This window comes from Megachile rotundata, chromosome 9, assembly GCF_050947335.1.
Source record: "Megachile rotundata isolate GNS110a chromosome 9, iyMegRotu1, whole genome shotgun sequence".
Lineage (NCBI taxonomy): Eukaryota > Metazoa > Arthropoda > Insecta > Hymenoptera > Megachilidae > Megachile > Megachile rotundata.
In genome coordinates, this window is record NC_134991.1 from 12,571,138 (window position 1) to 12,592,892 (window position 21,755).

Consider the following 21,755-nt stretch of genomic DNA (forward strand, 5'->3'; position numbering starts at 1 on the left):
CCCAAATTTCCATACCCCCAAATTTCTACATCTGCAAATTCCTACACCTCCAAATTTCCACACCCCCAAATTTCCATACCCCCAAATTCCCACGCCCCAAAATTTCTATATCCCCAAATTCTCCACAGCCCACCTTCCCAAGTCCCAAACTCCACAACTCAACTCCCCAACATCCCCATCTCCCAATCTCCAAATTATCAAATAAACCACCACCCACTTATATCAATTTACCATCCATTTATCGTAGTCAAATAAAGATAAAATACCACATTATTGCCACCTACAACCGTTTTCCTACCGATTACCTAACAATTTTTCAACCTTGGCAACGATTCAAAAAACACGGAACGTATCCCTCGAATCCAGTGCACCTTTATGGTGGTTACATGCGTCCTAAAAGGCCAACGGATAGAAGCTCGACGAAGCTTCACTAACAAGCTTTTGTCACCGAGCAATGAAGTGTACTGCCGTGCACGGTCTGCCTTTTTTTCTTCCTCTTCCTTCGTCTAATAGAACTAGATGATAACCGACGATACGTCCCGTATCGTTCACGTTGTCTCTAACGTGACAACAGCAACGATTCATCCATGGCTCAGACGTGTTCGGTTCATTGATTTCCTTGGTAGAGACAGATTTAGCGCGAACCGTGAAAGTGATATTACGTACACAGCACGTGGCGTCTCTATTGAACAGTTTACATAATGGGTCGCCGATTGCCCCATGCATAGGGCAATTTTATTAATAAACGATTAAATATCGTGGTGATACACGTATCTTGATACTTGCTTTGCTGGGTTGTGTGGATCTGCTTTGGTTCACTAGGCTTGTTAGGTTAGGCTTGTTACATTAACCCTTTGGGTACATTTGGCGAGTGAGACTCGTCATCTGTTTACTCGGGCGAAGTTACGGTGGACGAGTCTGATTGGTCATTTGAATTTAAGGAGACTTTTATATATTAATCCATATAGCGACAAATTAAATCCGTCCCGTGGGCATAAAAATCTTCAAATAATTTAGTACTCAAAGGATTCATATTAGTCAAAATGAGGTTCGTATTTTCTCATAGGTATCTTTGATGGAAGTTGAGGAATTTCATTTTGAAGAGTTCACATTTTTGGTGTTTAAGAAAGTGGAGGTATTTGGTACTTAATTTCATTTTCTGAATTTCTTTAGAGGTTTCTTCAGATGCTTCCTCAGATTAACTTCTTTAGTCCCAAAAAAGTAATTTGGAATTATAACAAAATTTTTGTTACATTCATATTTAGTTTCTCAATATAAAATATTCCCTTTTTGTTATTCTCTTTGCATTCACATTTAGCTTCTCCATATAAATTATTCAATTTTTATTACTCTCTCTGCAGATATAACTTTGTCTAATTTAAGCAGTTCAGTATCATACAAATAACATTCGTTTCATTCAATTATTAAGACCAGATAAACGAGAAATGAGTCGTCGAAAATTCGCGAATGCCTTATCTCCTTTATCTTGCTGAAAGAATTAAAAAAAAACATAATCGAAGTGTGCCAAATTTCTCCGAAATTTGTGATTCCTCGTACTTCTTTCGATAACGAAAGTGGTATATATGTCACGTACGTAATTTGTAATAATTATTTCGAGACTAATTAAATTTTGTTGCAAAAGTGAAATAGATAATTAGATTCTTTGTTGAACAAATACGATAGCAGAGGGTTAACGGAACATAATGGAGACGGAGGGTGATCGTTACCGGAAGTTTGGCACACTTACCTATCGACGGGACCTGTTCACTGGCGTGTGTAGGTGTGTCGATTTCCTCCAAATACAGAATGTACAATCGATATGTAGATGCGGTGACCGGAAGATTCACCGTTTGACGAATTAAAATTTAACATAAAAATTAACAATAAAATGTAACATTAAAATTAACGATAAAATGTAATATTAAAATTAATATTAAAATATCGCATTAAAATTAACATTAAAATTGACGATAAAATATAGCATTAAAATTGACGATAAAATATAGCATTAAAATTAACATTAAAATATAACATTAAAATTAACATTAAAATATAGCATTAAAATTAACATTAAAATATAGCATTAAAATGAAATATTAAAATTAATATTAAAATATAACATTAAAATATAATCGTGTAAAATATAACAAAAATTATGTCCATTACATTCGTTCATTAATTATGTTAATTATGTTCATTTGATAAAGCGGTTGTCGTACATTAATTATGATATTTGTAGTACATTAATTATGTCAATTATACAATTCGTACGTTAATTATTCACTTATATTCGTACATTAATTACGTTAATTACATTTGGACGCTAATTACATTTCAGAGAGCACTTTCATGGGATAAACGGCTATATAGTGGGAGGGGAGTGCACTCAATTTTAATGGTCTCGTTTTGGGATGCAGAAATCTGAGTAGTAGGTACTTGGAAAGTTGGGAAATTTGAGAAGTTGGGAATTTAGAGAGATGGGAAATTTGGGTATTTGGGAATTTAGAGAGTTTGGAATTTGGGGGTTTAGGAAGTTAGAGAGTTTGGAAATTGGGAAGTTGGGAATTTGGGGGTTTAGGAATTTAGAGAGTTTGGAAATTTGGAATTTGGGAATTTAGAGAGCTGGGAAATTTGGGATTTTGGGAATTTAGAGAGATGGGAATTTGGGGGTTTAGGAAGTTACAGAGTTGGGAAATTTGGAATTTGGGAATTTAGGGTGCTGGGAAATTTGGGATTTTGGGAATTTAGAGAGATGGGAATTTGAGGGGTTAGGAAATTAGAGAGTTGGGAAATTTGGAATTTGGGAATTTAGTGAGCTGGGAATTTTGAAAGTTGGGAATTTGGGGGTTTAGGAATTTAGAGAGTTTGGAAATTAGGAATTTGGAAATTTAGAGAGTTGGAAATTTGGGGGTTTAGGAACTTAGAAAGTTGAGAAATTGGAAATTAGAAATTTAGAGAGGTGGAAAATTCTCAAATTCAGAAATATAGAAAACCTACAAATTCGTGAAGTTAGAAATTGCGAAATTTAGAAATACATCCATTTGTAAATCTATAAATTCCTAAATCCATGAATTTAAAAACAGTAAATTTATCAATCTCAAAACTTGAAGAACCAAAACTCAAAAAACTAAAAAATTTTCACCACCAATTGAATCATTAAAAAACGCGTTCAAAATACATTTCTGGCACACAAAATAATCAAATCAATCTTTGTCGAGAGCACATCGATCATTTTCCCCGCATGATCGCAAGAACGCGGGTGTGTCGAATTATCCGGATGCGAAGTTGATGCTCGACGAGGAGCACCACGTGCATGAGAGCATAGTACTCGCACGATGAATTAGGATTTATCCGCTTGGTACACAATCGCCGCAGGTGCAGCTGGTAACGGGGACAAGGGCCTGGAATTGCGTGTACGAATACACGCGTAATCGAGCGTTAAGTAATTTACATTTGTAAAGGTGCACGGTTCGTTTCGTTTGACGTAACCTAAATGTGTTCTTTATTTTCGACTTTTACTTCCGTGTCTTAATTGGGACGTCTTTTCATTTATGCGCACTGTTCAAGAATTTACATTTGCATTTCTTTTTTGAATTTTCGATTGGAAGATTTTATTACATTGTGATTTTACTGTTGAATATATGTAGAGCGATACAGTTAATTTTTTGTGATGTTCAATTTTTGGTGGAGAATATAATTTGTATGTAGAGGTAGGGTTTAATTTGAAAGGTAGCATAAAATCAGAGACGGTAATAAGGAAGACTTGTCTGGTCTAAAATTGTCTTTTTGATAAGATTTGACTCGATAAGTACATATCGAGTGAACGGGTAAACATAAAACGAGCATTTCATATATCATTTTAATCTGCAATCGTGTTTGATCTCAAACCACAACAAAGGAATTCTGCAAACTTCCGAGAAAATACGAATGAAACACTTCAAGTACTTTCAGAAGAAATACAGAACTAAATAAAATTATAATACAGCGTTTAAGAATATTTACCCGAAGCACCAATTACAAAAACAATTAATCCAAATGTATGCAAAGCTAATTAAAGTTGCTACGATTATTCAGCACAAAATTCATCGAATAAACATCAGGGTTATACGAACCTAATAATTGTTACATATGTAAAGGAAGCAGCTAGAAAATAGCGCCGTCGTTCTTCCATGAGATCACGTCATAGTGTGGAATAGAAACCCGTATGAATTTAATTAACCGAGATTATTCGGAATCGGGTTTCATGCAAGACATATTCGATCCGCGTAGCGTTAAGATCGTGCTTTTAATTCGATGCGAATAAGCTCGTTTAACTGTTGTTTGTGATCGGTTTACATGCTCGCGACAAACGTTTCGCGACACAGAGGACGAGAGAACAGATGCTGCGAAAATTGGTGATCTGTTCAATTAAATCGGTCGATGCAATGAGTACAGGCTCTCGAGGAAGCATAGGTCATTGATATGCCAACGAGGTGAAGACCTTGGCTACGTCTCGTCACGAGCATTCTATTTCCTATGAATCTTAATCGCGCGTTGCACGTTTCTGATCCTCTATTTTTACTGTTTAACGTCGGATAATGGACTTCTTGGAAATATATGGGGACGAGGTTTTAGTATTTTGCGGTTGAATGCATTTTTTATTGATTACTGATGGATTTTCATACGTTGGATTTAGGCTTGCTAGATTTCTACCCGCTAGATTACTACGCGTTGGATTTTTAGCCGTTAGATTACTGCACGCTGGAATTCTACGCGTTGGATTTCCATCCGCTAGATTTCTACGTGTTTGGATTTCCATCCGCTAGATTTCTACGCGTTGAATTACCGCTCACTAGATTTCTACACGTTGGATTTCCATTCACTAGATTTCTACGCGTTAGATTACCACCCGTTGGATTTCTACGCGTTAGATTACCACCCGTTGGATTCCTACGCGTTAGATTACCACTCGTTCAATTTCTACGCGTTGGATTTCCAGCTTTTAGATTTCTACGCATTGGAATTCCACCCGCAAGATTTCTACGCGTTGGATTTCCACCCGTTGGATTCCTACGCGTTAGATTACCACCCGTTGGATTCCTACGCGTTAGATTACCACTCGTTCAATTTCTACGCGTTGGATTTCCAGCTTTTAGATTTCTACGCGTTGGATTTCCACCCGCAAGATTTCTACGCGTTGCATTTCCACCCGCTAGATTTCTACGCGTTGGATTTCCACCCGCTAGATTTCTACGCGTTCGATTACCACTCGTTCAATATCTACGCGTTGGATTTCCAGCTTTTAGATTTCTACGCGTTGGATTTCCATCCACAAGATTTCTACGCGTTGGATTTCCACCCGCAAGATTTCTACGCGTTGGATTTCCATCCGCTAGATTTCTACGCGTTCGATTACCACTCGCTAAATTTCTACACGTTGGATTACCACCCGCTGGATTTCTACGCGTCGGATGTCTTGCGCGTTAGATTTCTAAGCATAGGATTTCTCACACGTTGGATTTCGACGCGTTGTAATCTCCATGCGTTGGATTTCGACACGTAGTAATCTCCACGCGTTGTGTTACCATCCGTCAGAACTCTACGCGTTGTATCACCACGTATTGAATTTCTACGCGTAGTATTACCATCCATAGTACTTTTCATGCGTTGTATCACCACGCGTTGTATCACTACGCGTAGTATCATCATCCATAGTACTTCCCACGCGTTGTATCGCCACGAGTAGTGCTCTCCATGCGTTATATCACCACGTATTAGATTTCTACGCGTAGTACTCTCTACACGTACTTCCCACGCATTATATCGCCACCCAGTGGAATCCCACGTGTTATATCGCCACGAGTAGTGCTCTCCACGCGTTATATCACCACGTATTATATCGCGTTATATCGGCATGCATTGGATTTCTACGCGTAGTACTCTCTATACGTACTTCCCACGCATTATATCGCCACCCATTAGAATCCTACATGTTGTATCGCCACAGGTGGACTTACCATGCACTATATCGCTACCCATTACTGTCCCATACATACCACCACTCAAAATAAAAAATGAAGTCCAAAGAAGAAGTACCTGTCCATCGTATTTTGTCTATACAAAGCGTACATACTTGAATTCTTAAAAATTGATAACTAAAAGGAAATAAATAATAAAATTGTTCTAATTTTACAAAATTTGTTGGATGTTAATCAGTAAGAATTTTTTCATTTTTGTTACAGGCTGAGTCCGAAGTAGCCGCTCTGAATCGTCGTATTCAATTGTTGGAGGAGGATCTCGAGAGATCCGAGGAACGTCTTGCTACCGCCACTGCTAAATTAGCAGAGGCGTCGCAGGCTGCAGATGAGAGCGAACGGTAAACGATGAACCACATTTTTATACGTTTCCTGCCGATGACGAGCATCGTACGGCCACGCAAATCTTTATTATAAATATCCGTCAGACTGGACACGAAGAACGTGCATCGTTGCACGGATATTTATAAAGAAACGCTCTTTGAACGTGGCTACTGTTTTACTCAATGGGTAGATAATAGCCCCCGTTGTGTACGATTTTATCGATTCAGTGAAAGTTTGATTCATAATGCACGGATCGGGTTAAAATTTATGAAGGTGTATGTTGTAGGAAATGTATGAATGAAAGGGGATTTAATTGAGGCATTTTTCTGAAGGACTGCTATTGTCTATACTGTTTGGTGGAACAGATGAATTTATTGTGAAGGAAATTAAATTATTGTGCTGTTTATGTTGAAGTTTTTATGTAGTTTAAAAATTATTTATTTCTGGGAGATTTTATGAAGGAAATATTATCTGCTTGTGGGTTAAAATTTTCTTTTGTAAATAAAAATGATATCTTTTGTGAAATTATGGGTGCAACTCGTGAATAGTGTTTCATAAATGTTGCTGTTCATATGAATAACATTTTTAAATTCCTTTACAATAATCAATTGATACTTGACAGTAAAGTACGATGCTCAGACAACAATAATTAACATTGTTATTTATAGTTATTGAATCGAAAGAGCGAGCAAGCGAATCCTAAAATTTGAATAAAAAATGTGTAAGTTCCAAACTCTCGAAGTTCCAAAATTGAAAAATTCCAAATTGCCCAAAATCCCCAAATTCTCAAAGTTCCAAATTCCCAAAGTTCCAAATTCTCAAAGTTCCAAATTCTCAAAGTTCCAAATTCTCGAAATTCCAAATTCTCAAAGTTCCATATCCTCAAAATCCCCAAATTCTCAAAATTCCAAATTCTCACAGTTCCAAATTCTCAAAATTCCAAATTCTCGAAATTCCAAATTCTCAAAATCCCCAAATTCTCAAAGTTCCAAATTCTCAAAATTCCAAATTCTCGAAATTCCAAATTCTCAAAATCCCCAAATTCCCAAAATCCCCAAATTCTCAAAATTCCAAATTCTCGAAATTCCAAATTCTCGAAATCCCCAAATTCCGAAAATCCCCAAATTCCCAAAATCCCCAAACTCCCAAATTCCCAAAATCTCATAAATCCCAAACTCCCGCACATCCAAAAATCAGGCCTCCCCTAAGTGACACATCATTCCAGAATGTATCCCAGTTTATCGACTGCAGCGAACCATAAGATTTATCTCGACAAAAAAAGTCACGTCTAATTGATTGTATTGCTCGCTCTTTCTATCGGCCATCAAGTGACGTTTTCCAACACTGTGATATCGATAGGACTAACCTTTCGACGTTGAAAGAACTTCAAAGATTACTTTCCCGGAATTCTCCGTTCGATTATTGTTTGCGTCAGTAACGATTTATCGATCGAACAAGTTATGACTTTCGACTTTCATGTGACTGAATCTTTACTTACGTTTTATTGAGTCATCAACGCATTGAAATGACGAATAGATTGTATCGCGGTTGATAAGCTGATAACGTTTGCGGTTATTTTGTCGCGGTACGAGTCTGATAAACGGCGGAGAATTCGCACATTTTGCTCGATGTTATACTCTTAAATATTTATATATTTTATGTATATTGTACTTGTTTAGGAACAAATTTTTCATTTCATGATTTAAATGATATTAATTCGGTTTGAATTTATTCTGATATGGGGAGGATAAATTAAGTTTGGAAGCTTGTTAGGATATTCTGAAAGTTCGTGCTATAATTCATATCGATGGTTACAGTATTCAACATGTTTTGGAATGTTTAAAATACTTTTCTGCTTAAGAAACTGTTTGTCAGACTTCAGTATTCACTGACATCACCAGTTTGGATTTTCTATTAAAATATTCCTCAGTACTTATTCATACAATATTCGTAATTCAATGTTTTATCACTTCAGTATCGTTGCAAAGATCAAAATAAATATACATATAACACAGCATCTTCATACATTTTTAGCATCAAGTACATTTACGTATTTATCAATAATTGCTATACTTCCTTTTAAATTAATATTTAATACATCAATAATGAACATACATATCTCTTGCATATCACAGTGTACTCCATTTCTGATCACTTAACCTACATTTATTTAACGCATCTCGTTTACATTTTATTTAAAAAATACACAGTCGAGAATATCACGTAGCACGAACTTTTGAATGTCTAAGTAACGAAGTCGGTTAAAATGGAAAGATAATCGCATTTGGTCGCGAGATACATTCTCTTGGTATGTCGACGATTTTTCTTTCAACGGCGATCAAATCGAAGCTAAAAATCGAATGATAATCGATCGCTAGGATACGCAAGGCACTCGAAAACCGTACCAATATGGAGGATGACCGGGTATCCTTGTTGGAGCAGCAACTAGCACAGGCTAAACTGATCGCCGAGGAGGCGGACAAAAAATACGAGGAGGTGGGTCACGTACCAACGAGCTAAAAATCTTTTGTCCCTTCGACTGCGAAATCTTCCTGACGAACCACATCTTGAGGAACCACAAGACTTAAATTTTGCAAGAAAATTTCTTCATTATTGATATTCCTGATCATATTTCCTTGGTCGAAGACCTTGTTTTTCTCTTCACAAGAACACAAGAAAATACACAGAACTAAATAAACATTTCTGCTAGCTCGCATATAGACTCAAAGATTAATTGATACAAATGATATCAGTCTGGAGAATATTAAAGCAAACGTTTCACAATTATAACAAAGCCTTGGTTCACGAAAACACAAAATATAATTTGCTAAAATTTTCTCAAGAAAAAATACTTTAAGCAGGGTTCGTCAGCGAGGTTGGTTGTCGCAGGTAAACCTTTCCAGGAATCAGGTTTCCAGCAGGTAGCGGGTGAGCAGAGCAGTCGACCTCCATCTCCATCTCGTCCTTCGAGGACGAGACTGACGATGGAACATTCATGTATCGATAATGTCGCGACAGTATGTTAATCCGGATTGTTTGTGGTAATTATTAAAGAGCCCGCAAGATTCTCGAGAATCGCAGCTTGGCCGATGAAGAGCGCATGGACGCCCTCGAAAATCAGCTGAAGGAGGCCAGGTTCCTCGCTGAAGAAGCTGACAAGAAATACGATGAGGTTCGCGAGCCCACGACTGTCAAGCGTGATGGCTGCAGTGACGATCGAAATAACGATGATAATAACGATGACGATGGTTCCTAGTTGATAGTCGAGATAGTGCCTAACCCCATAACTCTCTGTCTTCTCTTTGTGTGCTCGATAAACCACCGTGACACCCGGTACACCTTTTCGATAACACTCGCTTTCAAAAATCTTCATTAATCCGTTCGAATTTTTTTATCTGGACCAAGAAATTTCGAATTCTTGTAGGGAAAATTCCATAAGTGTTTGAGGGGGGAATTCGTGAATATCTGTGATTACATCGAGCTATAAGTGTTTAACGGGTAAGAGAAGTGCAGTGTACATTCTTTTCTCGCGGTTTTTACGAAAAAGAGAAGTTCGGGAATAATGATCTAGTGGTGAGTGTCACGTGCTTTGGGCATCGAATTGATAAAAACCGTCGTATATCTGTGATTTCCAAAAAAAGAAGTGTTTGTTGGAGTAAATAAGTTTCAAGTGCCAGTTTCTAAAAATAATTAAATTTAGTTTAGCAAAATCGCGAATCTGGGTGGTGGTGGTTGTTGGGTCGCGTGTTGAGGCCGGAAACTGGCTCCGCAAAATAATATGGTTTTACACTCTGTGTTGTGATACGAACTTTGTTCGAGTCTCGTCGCGAAATGGTGCTGCTTTTGTCCAAAGACCTCCCATTTTCTTTATCGTCTTAGCTCTGGAATTCGGAACGTAATCGTAGCTCTGAAATGTCCGAATCCATCCATCTGTTATGGTAGGTGTCGCGTGGATGAATGGAAGTTACAAGGATTTTAATAAATGCCAACCTCTACATTTTCATACATCTTCAACCTTTTAAATTCGCAACTTGCCGCATTTGCAGTCTAAAAATGCGCTCGTGTTTGCTTGTTTTGAAAGTTTATCGCATACGTGGAAAAACGGAATTCGTTATCTGAGAGTATCTCGGAATAAAATATTCTAAAAATAAGGAAGATGTTGCGAAACGAGCACGAGTTAATGTAATTGGTAGCAGCAGACGGTGAAAAAAGAAAGTTCTACAGTCTGTCGGAAAAGTCTGCTGAATAATTTCAACAGGTTTATGCATCAGAAAGATTAGTCCAAACTTTCTCTCTACTGGCAATTATTATGATTGAAACATCTGATGAACATTTCTGATGGTTAAACTCTAATAGCTAACGATTAAATTAGTCGAAACCCTTCAATCTTCCATTTGATTAATATAAATTACAGTACAAAGTTTTTCCAACAGACTGTATATTCAAACAAGGAAGGTATTTCAATCTATAAAAGTTTCACTTTTATAATAATCGATTTCCTAACGCTCGAGCGAATTTCACGCGTGTTAAGCATCGTTGTAACTTCCACGTGCCAACGTGTCCCTTCAACAAATATGATCAGTTTCATAAAAAAGAAATATATCACAAGGAATCACGTTAACATCAAAACTAACTCTACTATTGTTTGCAGTTTGTCTAACATTTGATTGCAGTGACAGTGTTCTACGATTCTGACAAAGTCGCTTATCCTAACACGATCTAACCACATCCTAACGATTATTACAGAAGCTCGAGAGTAACGAGAGGCGAGGCTAACCGAGCGCGACGATTATTCGTTCTTTCCGTTTTCTCTTAACGGCAGTAATCGCTTATCGTTGACCCTACTGTTCTTGAAATGTATAAGCGTTACGCAAATCCCTTGTCAAACGAATTCTGTTTGCATCGACGTCACTTTGTGTGTGTTGGTATAAATCTTCTTTTTCTTTGATGAATATTTGATGAGTGACGAGGTATATGTAGACTCTGCTTATATTTCATTCTTAGTATTTTTAGTTTCGAGTTATTTCAGTTCTGATTTTCATACGTTTTCATGAGATTTCATCTTTGTAGACTCACTTCAGTTAGATCGTAGATTCTTATGTTTGATCCTTGGAGTCTGATTTGATTGGATCCTTAGATTTTATGCTTGGACTCTAGCATTTGGCTGGATCTTTATATCTGATCTTTAGATTATAACATTCAATTAAATCCTTGCATTTGGTCCTTGGATCCTAACATTTGACTAGAACCTGACATCTGATGTTTAGGTTCTAGCATTCAATTGGACCTTCACATATGATCCTCTAATTCTAGCATTTAACTGGATCCTTACATCTGATGTTCAGATTATAGCATTCACTTAGATCCTTATATTTGGTCCTTGGATTCTAACATTTGACTAGAACCTGACATCTGATGTTTAGGTTCTAGCATTCAATTGAACCTTCACATATGATCCTCCAATTCTAGCATTTAACTGGATCCTTACATCTGATGTTTAGATTATAGCATTCAATTAGATCCTTGTACTTGGTCCTTAGATTCTAACATTTGACTAGAACCTTACATCTGATGTTTAGGTTCTAGCATTCAATTGGACCTTCACATATGATCCTCCAATTCTAGCATTTAACTGGATCCTTACATCTGATGTTCAGATTATAGCATTCACTTAGATCCTTATATTTGGTCCTTGGATTCTAACATTTGACTAGAACCTTACATCTGATGTTTAGGTTCTAGCATTCAATTGGACCTTCACATATGATCATCCAATTCTAGCATTTAACTGGATCCTTACATCTGATCTTTAGATTGTAGCATTCAATTAGATCCTTGTACTTGGTCCTTGGATTCTAACATTTGACTGGACCCTCTCATCTGATGTTTAGATTATAGCATTTAATTAAATCCTCCTTAGACTTTAGCATTTGACTAGATTCTTACATCTAATGTTTATATATTAGTAGCAGTGATATGTTCCTAATATTCAATCGTGATATCATAACATTTAACCCATTCATAAAAATCGATACATCTTCCAAATATCAAAAAGGGTCGAATACAATATATTGAACTATCAATGTTTACCGAAGGGTTGCGTCACGTTTACACACAGTAGAGAGTGGTTGCATGCGTCAGAAGTTAAAGGTCGCCGTAGAGACGAACGAAAGGGACATTCCAGGAGAGATCCAACTTTTATTTTACCTTCGATCTCGACTTCTCTACGGTGGCCTGAATGGCTCGTGTGTGTTGCTGCATCGATTCGTGCCTGCAAGATCAGCGACTCTAAGAACGAACCGAGCATTTCTCGCTTCCGTTCTTATCTGCTCGCTTCTTTTCCTCACGGAACGCGTTCTACGACTGGAAGTTTGCTCGATGGAGATTGTCCGAACGTGCTCGGGAACTGGTCACGAATAGTATTGTTCTGTTTTCGGTGTCGTTCACGAAACTATCGATATACAATGGATCTACCCTTTCGGTCTGATAGGTGAAGCTACAAATCATCGGAGTACTCGAAAACTATGGAAGCTTTCTATAATTTGATGAATCATTTTGTTAAATACTATGGCAAGATGTGTCATTTAATACAAGAGTACATTTAACATTTTGAAAATTTTGTAAAGGTAATTTTAGTATTTTTGCGATGATAAAATAGGTAATTGATTAAAGTGGAACTCATTTCACGGTAAATGTTTCACTGGTTCAATATTTGCGATTCCATCACGAATAGTATGGAATATTATTAACCCCTTAACCGAGCGAGACGAGATAGAAGATATTTGCGAAGGAATAAAGATGATTAAGTGCCTCTGGCTCCTTCAAATCCGTTTCACTTGGTCAAGGATTCTGGGCGTTTCTCTTTTCAAATATCAGCTTCTAGTACTTCGTGCCAGATTTCTTTCAACGTTGCACGTCGATCGGAAAGATGTTTGTTCCTTTAAATTCACTCAAATTTCGATTCAAGATCATTTCCTGCTAAGTTACCTATCCACATTACTCAAATCCAAATTCGTTTCTAATCATCCAGTTCTGGCAAAAACCGTGAAAAATACCGGTTAGTCGAGATCGATCAGAAAGGAAGTCCAGACTCAAAAGGAGCTTGAACTTCCAGAAGCAAACATCCAGTCGTAGAACGAAGTCAACCGATCTTGGCCGTGGATCGACGAGATCGTCGATCTTGGCCCAGATGGCGAGAAACAAAAGAGTTTCAGGTATACAGGGTGTTCCATAACGGGTGAGCTATTAATACTGGAACAGTGGGAGTTTGTGTAACCTTACGATGCTTTACTACTTTATTTATTTATTGTTACTCTTTATTTTGAAGTCAGAGCATAGATTACTTACTTGACTATTTTAGTAATATTCTTTGTACAAGTACTTAATTTACAACACAAGTTACAATAATTTTTAGCCAAGTTCAACTTGCATCTTCTTTAAAAATGATATTTTATCATGAATTTACCTTTGACCAAGTTAAATTATTTCTACAATATTAAACGAGTGAAGAGAGTTACAAGTTAGGGACATTTTCAAGGATATTTGATTGTGAAGACTAATTGAAATTGTACTCAAAATTCAGTTTCGAAGAGAACACGAGTTTTGTGCGTCACATATGATATCTAGATGCGTCATATATGATCTCTAAGATTCTAGCACAAATTAAAATAATTTTTAACCAAGTTCAACTTGCATCTTTTTCACAAAAGATATTTTATCATGAATTTACCTTTGACCAAGTTAAATTATTTCTACAATATTAAACGAGTGAAGAGAGTTACAAGTTAGGGACATTTTCAAGGATACTCGATTATGAAGACTAATTGAAATTGTACTCAAAATTCAGTTTCGAAGAGAACACGAGTTTGGTGCGTCACGTGTGATCTCTAAGATTCTAGCACAAATTAAAATAATTTTTAACCAAGTTCAACTTGCATTTTCTTCACAAGATATTTTATCATGAATTTACCTTTGACCAAGTTAAATTATTTCTACAATATTAAACGAGTGAAGAGAGTTACAAATTAGGGACATTTTCAAGGATACTCGATTATGAAGACTAATTGAAATTGTCCTTAAAATTCAGTTTCGAAGAGAACACGAGTTTTGTGCGTCACATGTGATCTCTAAGATTCTAGCACAAATTAAAATAATTTTTAACCAAGCTCAACTTGCATCTTCTTCACAAGATATTTTATCATGAATTTACCTTTGACCAAGTCAAATTATGTCACCAAAAAAAATTTGCAATAAATGAAGTAGATTTATATATTTACACAAATGACTTGCACAATCCAGTATATAAACCGTGTGCCACGTTATGGGACACATGTATAAGTTAGGGAGGGTTTCGATACAAAAAGGGAACATAAGGTGAAACCGTGTGTATGTGTGGTTTATACAGGTTGCCCGTAAATTGGCCATGGTTGAGGCCGATCTAGAACGTGCCGAAGAGCGTGCCGAGGCCGGAGAGTCGTAAGCATCCGTTTTTAAACAGCAGACATCCTTTTTTGAGCCTTTACTAAAGCGACTGCCCACAAGCGAGTTTGTTTCCCTTTTTTACGTCACACATAATCACGTGCCGCGCTCCAGAAGGACACACACCTGTCACACACACGCACACGTCGTGCGTTACCTGTTCGACGATAACGAACCACGTGTGAAAGTGTCGATCTAACACTCCCTGTTATGCGTGTCACGTTTCTTTTTCAGTTTGCCGCATTTTCTTTCGTTTTTCTTATGCTCTTTAGAGCTCTTTATTCAGCTCTTTGTTTCTAGTCAGTTGGTGTCTTTGAGATGGGGAAATCTGAGAAGTTTGCGAAATTCTATAGGATTAGCAGCGATTTATTTTATATTTTTGTTCAAATTTTGAGGAGGTGGTTTGGCAACTTTCACTTGAGAATTACACGAGACTTACCATAAATCCAAACGAAAACATGGCAATTTAAATGAAAATATGAAAATTATCAAATTAGTTGCCAAGCTAATAAAAAGTGAACTGAACTCAGATTTTCTTCTGATCCTATCTCCAAGAGCACGAAACAAGTACGTTATAGTCTCCCAAGTTTTGGAAAACGTCATCGTTTCGTTCTCTTGGACAACAGGTTTTTAGGAATGTTTTTTTACCAAATTACGCAGCAGCAGATCCGCAGATTAGACTACGAAGAGGAAGCTGATTTGCATGCGTTCATAACATACGAATTCTTGTTTCTTTTTTTTAATTTTTCGTTGTAAGCCCTTAAATCCTTGCTTTGTCGCATGACACGTGTGGCTGTTGATCACAGGTTGCCAGAAAACTAGTCATGATGGAACAGGATCTCGAGCGTGCCGAGGAGAAGGCTGAACTTTCGGAAGGGTAGGTGGTTCAGTTTGTGCATGAATTGTTTCCTTCTGTTCGTCCTTCGGTTTTTACAAGTACGCTTGTCTAACACGAATGAACGCTGGTCGATAAGAATTTTTCCGTTCGTTAATCGGATATAATCGATTATAATGTTATCAATATCGCTGTTGATATCATTTCATTTTGAGGGTCATAGTATTACAAGATTTATCGTACCATGTTGAAATTTTAACATTGAAACGACTTGTAAATTTTGAAACGACCTGTACAATTTAATTTTTATTCGCATATTCCCTTAAGTACTTTCTTGTACTCATATTCTTATATTCTTGAATTAAATCATTATTTAAAATTACCCCCCATTTTTATTTTTTGTACGAATTTAAAAATGATTCATTTGAAATTACATTTTTTTAAGTGGTTTACTTTGTGTGTTTAATAGTTATACGTTTATGTACACACAGTGAAAAGTAATTGACAGAATTCTAAATTTAAAAGTGATCACCTATTTTGCGCCGACCTGTACAAAGGTTCTCAAGCAAAGTCTCACGAACAAAATTTATTCACATACCAATGAGTTTCCAACTCCGTAAAGTCTGACTAATTAGTATAAACTTGAAATAAAAACGACCAGATGTTCATTCTCGCAAAAAAAAAGAGAACAAAACACACTTCAGGTAGGAATCTGAGTAAGGATCTGCAGCATTGTTAACGATTACTTGATTTTGCAGGAAGATCGTCGAACTGGAAGAGGAACTACGCGTGGTTGGCAACAACTTGAAGTCCCTCGAGGTCTCTGAGGAGAAGGTAAGTATCTGGAACGATTCGTGGTACAAAAAAATACCTATAAAATGTCGAAATATATACATCTGTTCACTTTCTCTTTCTCCTTTCAAATTCATTTCTAGCAAGAACCGCGACAGATTCGCGTTACCTTTTTCTTTTAAGTAATTTCCGTCATGTGGATGAATATCTTGCTCGTGATGGCGTTACAATTATCGGCTAGGGAATAAGTCACACAAGACGGTCTTAAACGCGATTTCACTTTAGAACTTTTTGGTAAATTGGAGATGTGGGGGTTTGGGGAGATGTGTTCACACGTTGACTGTTACGGAGTTGGAGATTTGGGGATTTTGGGGTTTGAAGTCTCTGGGAATTTGCAGATTTAGGAATTTTTGGAGTTTGGAGATTTGGGGATTTTGGGGGTTCTGGGATATGAAGGTTTGGAATTGTTAAAATTTGGAGATTTGGGAGTTTTAGAAGTTTAGGGGTTTTGGGATTTGAATTTTGGAACTTTGCAGATTTGGAAATTTTGGGAGTTTGGAGATTTGGGGATTTTGGGGGTTCTGGGATATGAAGGTTTGTAATTTTTAAGATTTGGAGATTTGGGAGTTTTAAAATTTTAGGGGTTTTGAGAGTTGAATTTTGGAATTTTGCAGATTTGGGAATTTTGGGAGTTTGGAGGTTTGGGGATTTTGGGGGTTCTGGGATATGAAGGTTTGTAATTTTTAAGATTTGGAGATTTGGGAGTTTTAGAAGTTTAGGGGTTTTGGGATTTGAATGTTGGAACTTTGCAGATTTGGGAATTTTGGGAGTTTGGAGGTTTGGGGATTTTGGGATATGAAGGTTTGTAATTTTTAAGTTTTGGAGATTTGAGAGTTTTAAAATTTTAGGGGTTTTGAGAGTTGAATTTTGAAACTTTGCAGATTTGGAGATTTGGGGATTTGGGATATGAAGTTTTGTAATTTTTAAAATTTGCAGATTCTGGGACTTTGGGGATTTTAGAAGTTTAAGGGTTTTGGGATTTGAAGTTTTCATCACAAATTTTCCAACTACAGTATTGCTCCGAAATAAGCAACACGTTCGGTATCGTTCAATTACCTATTTCGAAGCAGTTTGTTTTGAGGGAATACTGTATTATAAACGTTCAGTCACAAGGATCAATTTTAAAGTAAATAATGAACAAATAAAAATACGACCACAAAAGGTTATCACCCATCACATATATCAAATCAATGACTTAAACCGAACAACCTTCTAATAATTCTCTCGGCATCCATTCTCGCCATCGTGACAGTCAACGTGTTCCGAACAGCAAAACCTTCATCCTCGAAGAAAATTGCAGGTCGAAAGTTGTATGACGGGACGAAATCGAAGACAGAAAAACGTGTCTAGCGACGCGTGAAATAGTCGTCGGTGATTTTTCGCGATGAGTTCCCGGCAAATCAGCGCGTTTTTTTTTTTGCTCGTCTCAGCGGTTTGTAAAAGAGAAGAAGTTTAAAGGACTAATAAAAGCGTGAACACGCGAGTTGACGGATGAACGCGTAAAATTTCTCTGAGGATTGAAATAATGTTGACACGTTGCTTAAACCATAGGCCAACCAACGCGAGGAGGAGTACAAGAACCAAATTAAGACACTTACCACTCGTCTAAAGGAGGTACAGATCCTTTGGCAGTGTTTTATTTTGCATCTGGTTATTTTGCCAAGAGTGTGTGATTTGTCGTCGCGAATATTCCCGTCGTTCTTTTTTCACTTATATCAAATCATTAACCGCTCGCTCACCGAAACCCTTCTTTCACTTACCATTTTTTTCTTCCTTCCTCGTGTATGTATTTTTCTTTCTTTAAGTTTGTAAAAATAACGTAAGCTCGTTTTTTTTCTCTTTTTTTATGCTTGACTAAACATAGGCGACGCAAAGAGAGGAGACTTTCGTGGGACAGGTGAAGATTCTGGATAGTCAATTGAAAGAGGTAAGTAATCGGTAGGAACTTTCGGGAGACAGTAAATTATTTACACAGAATACAGTTTTTCTTTAATCTTCACTCTTTTCGATATTTTATCTATTTTTTTTACTTATCGTACTTGCTACTGTAATTGTATATATTTCTGTATTAAAAGAATTCTTTGCAAATAAATGTGGATGATGACGATAAAATGTGTTGATCTTTGAATGTGACAGAGAAAAAAATAAAGTTAAAGTGTTTATCAAGTTAGAATTTGTGATATTTTTCAGGAAAAAACTATTGTCAGGACTGCTGTAAAATTTGTCAGGAAAAAATTATTGTAAAATTTGTCAAAAAAAAATTATCCTAAAATTTGTAAAAAAAAAAGAACTGTTGCGAAATTCATAAGAAAAAATGTGTACCCACTAAATAATTTTATCAATTAAATTTTTCTTGAGTAATAGTAACATCAAAATTTAAACATTGAATCTTAAAATTAGCTTTGAACATTGAATCTTCAAACAAAAAAAAAAGTTGTACTTTTTACAGCAGCACAGGTAACATAGACTCAGTTAAAGTTCGTTTAGTAATTTTCTTTTTATTACCTATGTACATATTTGCTTAGTTATTTATCACGTCCATGATCCTTTACACTAGTATCTTACAATGCACAGTTTTTTCAAATATTACGCATAAGTACGAAATTAACGATTCGATTAAGTGGTTCATGAGCCATGAAAGGGTATGTCGAGTAATAAGGTACGATAGTGTTTCACGTGTTTGCTCAATTAACGTGTGTGTTCCGACTTTTTAGAATAATATATTATAATATTAATATTTTTGAAATTGTTGAATATAACATTATGGCATGGAGTGGAGTTTCACTAATAAAATCCGTCGATTTTAAAAGAAATTTGTATACTTTTGCAAAAATTGAAATTCGTATAATTTTGTTAAAATTGAAATTTGTATAATTCTGTGGGAATTTAAATTATTTATATAATTCTCTAAAAATTGAAATTTATATAATTCTGTAAGAATTGAAATTATTTATATAATTCTCTAAAAATTGAAATTATTTATATAATTCTCTAAAAATTGAAATTTCTATAATTCTCTAAAAATTGAAATTATTTCTATAATTCTCTAAAAATAGAAATTTATATAATTCTCTAAGAATTGAAATAATTTATATAATTCTCTAAAAATTGAAATTTCTATAATTCTCTAAAAATTGAAATAATTTATATAATTCTCTAAAAATTGAAATTTCTATAATTCTCTAAGAATTGAAATTATTTCTAAAATTCTCTAAAAATAGAAATTTATATAATTCTCTAAGAATTGAAATTATTTATATAATTCTCTAAAAATTGAAATTTATATAATTCTCTAAGAATTGAAATTATTTATATTATAATTCTCTAAAAATTGAAATTTCTATAATTCTCTAAGAATTGAAATTATTTATACAATTCTCTAAAAATTGAAATTTCTATAATTCTCTAAGAATTGAAATAATTTATATAATTCTCTAAAAATTGCAATTTCTATAATTCTGTAAGAATTGAAATAATTTATATAATTCTCTAAAAATATAAATTTCTATAATTCAGTAAAAAGTGCAATTATCAATATACTTTCAAAAACAACAAAAATTGTAATAACATTTAAATTCGCATAAGAATGTTACGTATGCGTAATATCTCAGTAAATTCCAACATGCACGAAAGTTTTAAAATCGACGACAAATCACATGAACACGATAATTTCCGTATACTCACGTATCTGTTCTTGTTATCCTAGGCTGAAGCTCGTGCCGAGTTCGCGGAAAGATCCGTGCAGAAATTGCAGAAGGAGGTCGACAGGCTCGAAGGTGCGTATTCATCGGGCGTTTTTATTCTCATCAATTATCATAATAGAGACCTCTCAGTTTACCCGAACATTCTTTACAAATTTTTCTTCGATCAAGTTGCGTAGGAATTTCGTCTCTTTTCATCCTTAGAGATTACTATTACTGTATTACATATTTTAGAGATTATATTTGTTAGAGTAAGAAAGAGAGAGAGATTTACAGATTGAAGTATAGAAATCGAAGGGAGCAGATCATTGAAAAGTAAGATTCAGGACCTCGTTTTACTACCGTAACATCTCTTTTCGCTGAATTTACTATCCCATTTGCTGTGAGTGAGCCTATTAACAAAGATGGATGACAGTCATTGCAGAAGTGACGTGTAAATAGCTTTTTGTTAAATTTCTGCTTGGGTGGTGATAGGAATATTGTGGTGGGGTTGGTTGATTGTAATTATAAGGTAATTCGATGCACCAGGGAGCAATGGTGTAAGATTTGGACTGGGATCTGGATAACAAAAGTTGAAGATGTGGAACCTTGTATATGTAGAAATTTCTAAATTTTCATATCCTGAATTTCCTACCCTTTCACATTCTAAATCTCCAAATTCCTGAGTCTTCAAACTCCTTAACTTCAACTTCCTCAACTTCAACTTCCTCAAATTTTCCAGAGTCCCTTGATCAGAATTTATCAGGTCATCTGACCTAAGTGTCGACACTTTAAAGGTGTAACTAAACCCACTCCAAACTGTAACTACACCAATATCACAGCAATTTGTAATCCTTGCACCCCTTTCGCTACAAGAAAATCTAAGATAAAATCTTCAGTAAAAGATTGAGTACCAAAAGAAGGTATTTTGAATCGATATTATGAGACTACTGTAATGACTGTCGTTCACCGAAATAAAAAAGACTCTAATCGCCGAAAAGCACCTTAACAGCATTAAACACGGTGACCTATAGAAAAAGAAACAGACAATCATGCAACTAGGTCATTGCGTGTGCCGTGTGTTCGTGTGTCATGTGTCATGTGTCATATATTGTATGTTCGTGGTCTCATTCTAACCTCGACAAGACTTACATACACTCGATCGCAAACAATGCGATTGAACGATAGTGGATGATCACGTTTATACACTCGAGTGCAACGTAGGCTTCATTTCAACATCTGAGTCTATCTTCCATTGTGGGATATTATTCCTATAAGAAAATTTTCATATTTCATATTATAACATTTTTACTTTTACATATCCTCAGATTCTTCAGTTCCTGGGTTCCTACATTCTTAAGTTTCGGACTTCTCAGATACTTAAATTTTGTAATTTGCAGATTTTACAAAGTTCAAACTTGTAAATATCTGCGTTCCCAATTTTGAATTTGTGGAGTTACTAAATTTTTGAATTTCAAGCTCTTCAAATTTATGAATCTTCCAAGTCTCAAGGGTCCGAGTTCCCATAATTCCGAATACTCACGCTCCCAATTTTCAAGCTCCCGATTTCCA

General features: G+C 35.8%; 1 protein-coding gene across 26 annotated transcripts in view; it reads left to right on the forward strand.

The window, feature by feature from the left end:
• The window catches only part of Tm1 (tropomyosin 1), a 42,665-nt gene that overhangs the window by 11,772 nt on the left and 9,138 nt on the right, over positions 1-21,755 (forward strand). For 11 of the 26 annotated variants that reach the window (XR_001096468.2, XR_001096464.2, XR_001096469.2 and 8 more), the window contains 6 exons: positions 6,222-6,355; positions 9,393-9,510; positions 14,743-14,813; positions 16,410-16,485; positions 18,055-18,117; positions 20,210-20,279. Coding sequence is in view for 21 of the 26 variants with exons in the window: in XM_012289291.2 (XP_012144681.1) it covers positions 6,222-6,355; positions 9,393-9,510; positions 14,743-14,813; positions 16,410-16,485; positions 18,055-18,117; positions 20,210-20,279 (532 nt within the window). In the remaining 5 variants the exon portion in view is untranslated. Of the gene's footprint in view, positions 1-6,221; positions 6,356-8,716; positions 8,835-9,392; positions 9,511-14,742; positions 14,814-15,622; positions 15,694-16,409; positions 16,486-18,054; positions 18,118-18,367; positions 18,431-20,209; positions 20,280-21,755 lie in introns of all 26 variants that reach the window. The other 15 variants (XR_001096467.2, XM_076535224.1, XM_076535222.1 and 12 more) reach the window with 3 other exon arrangements.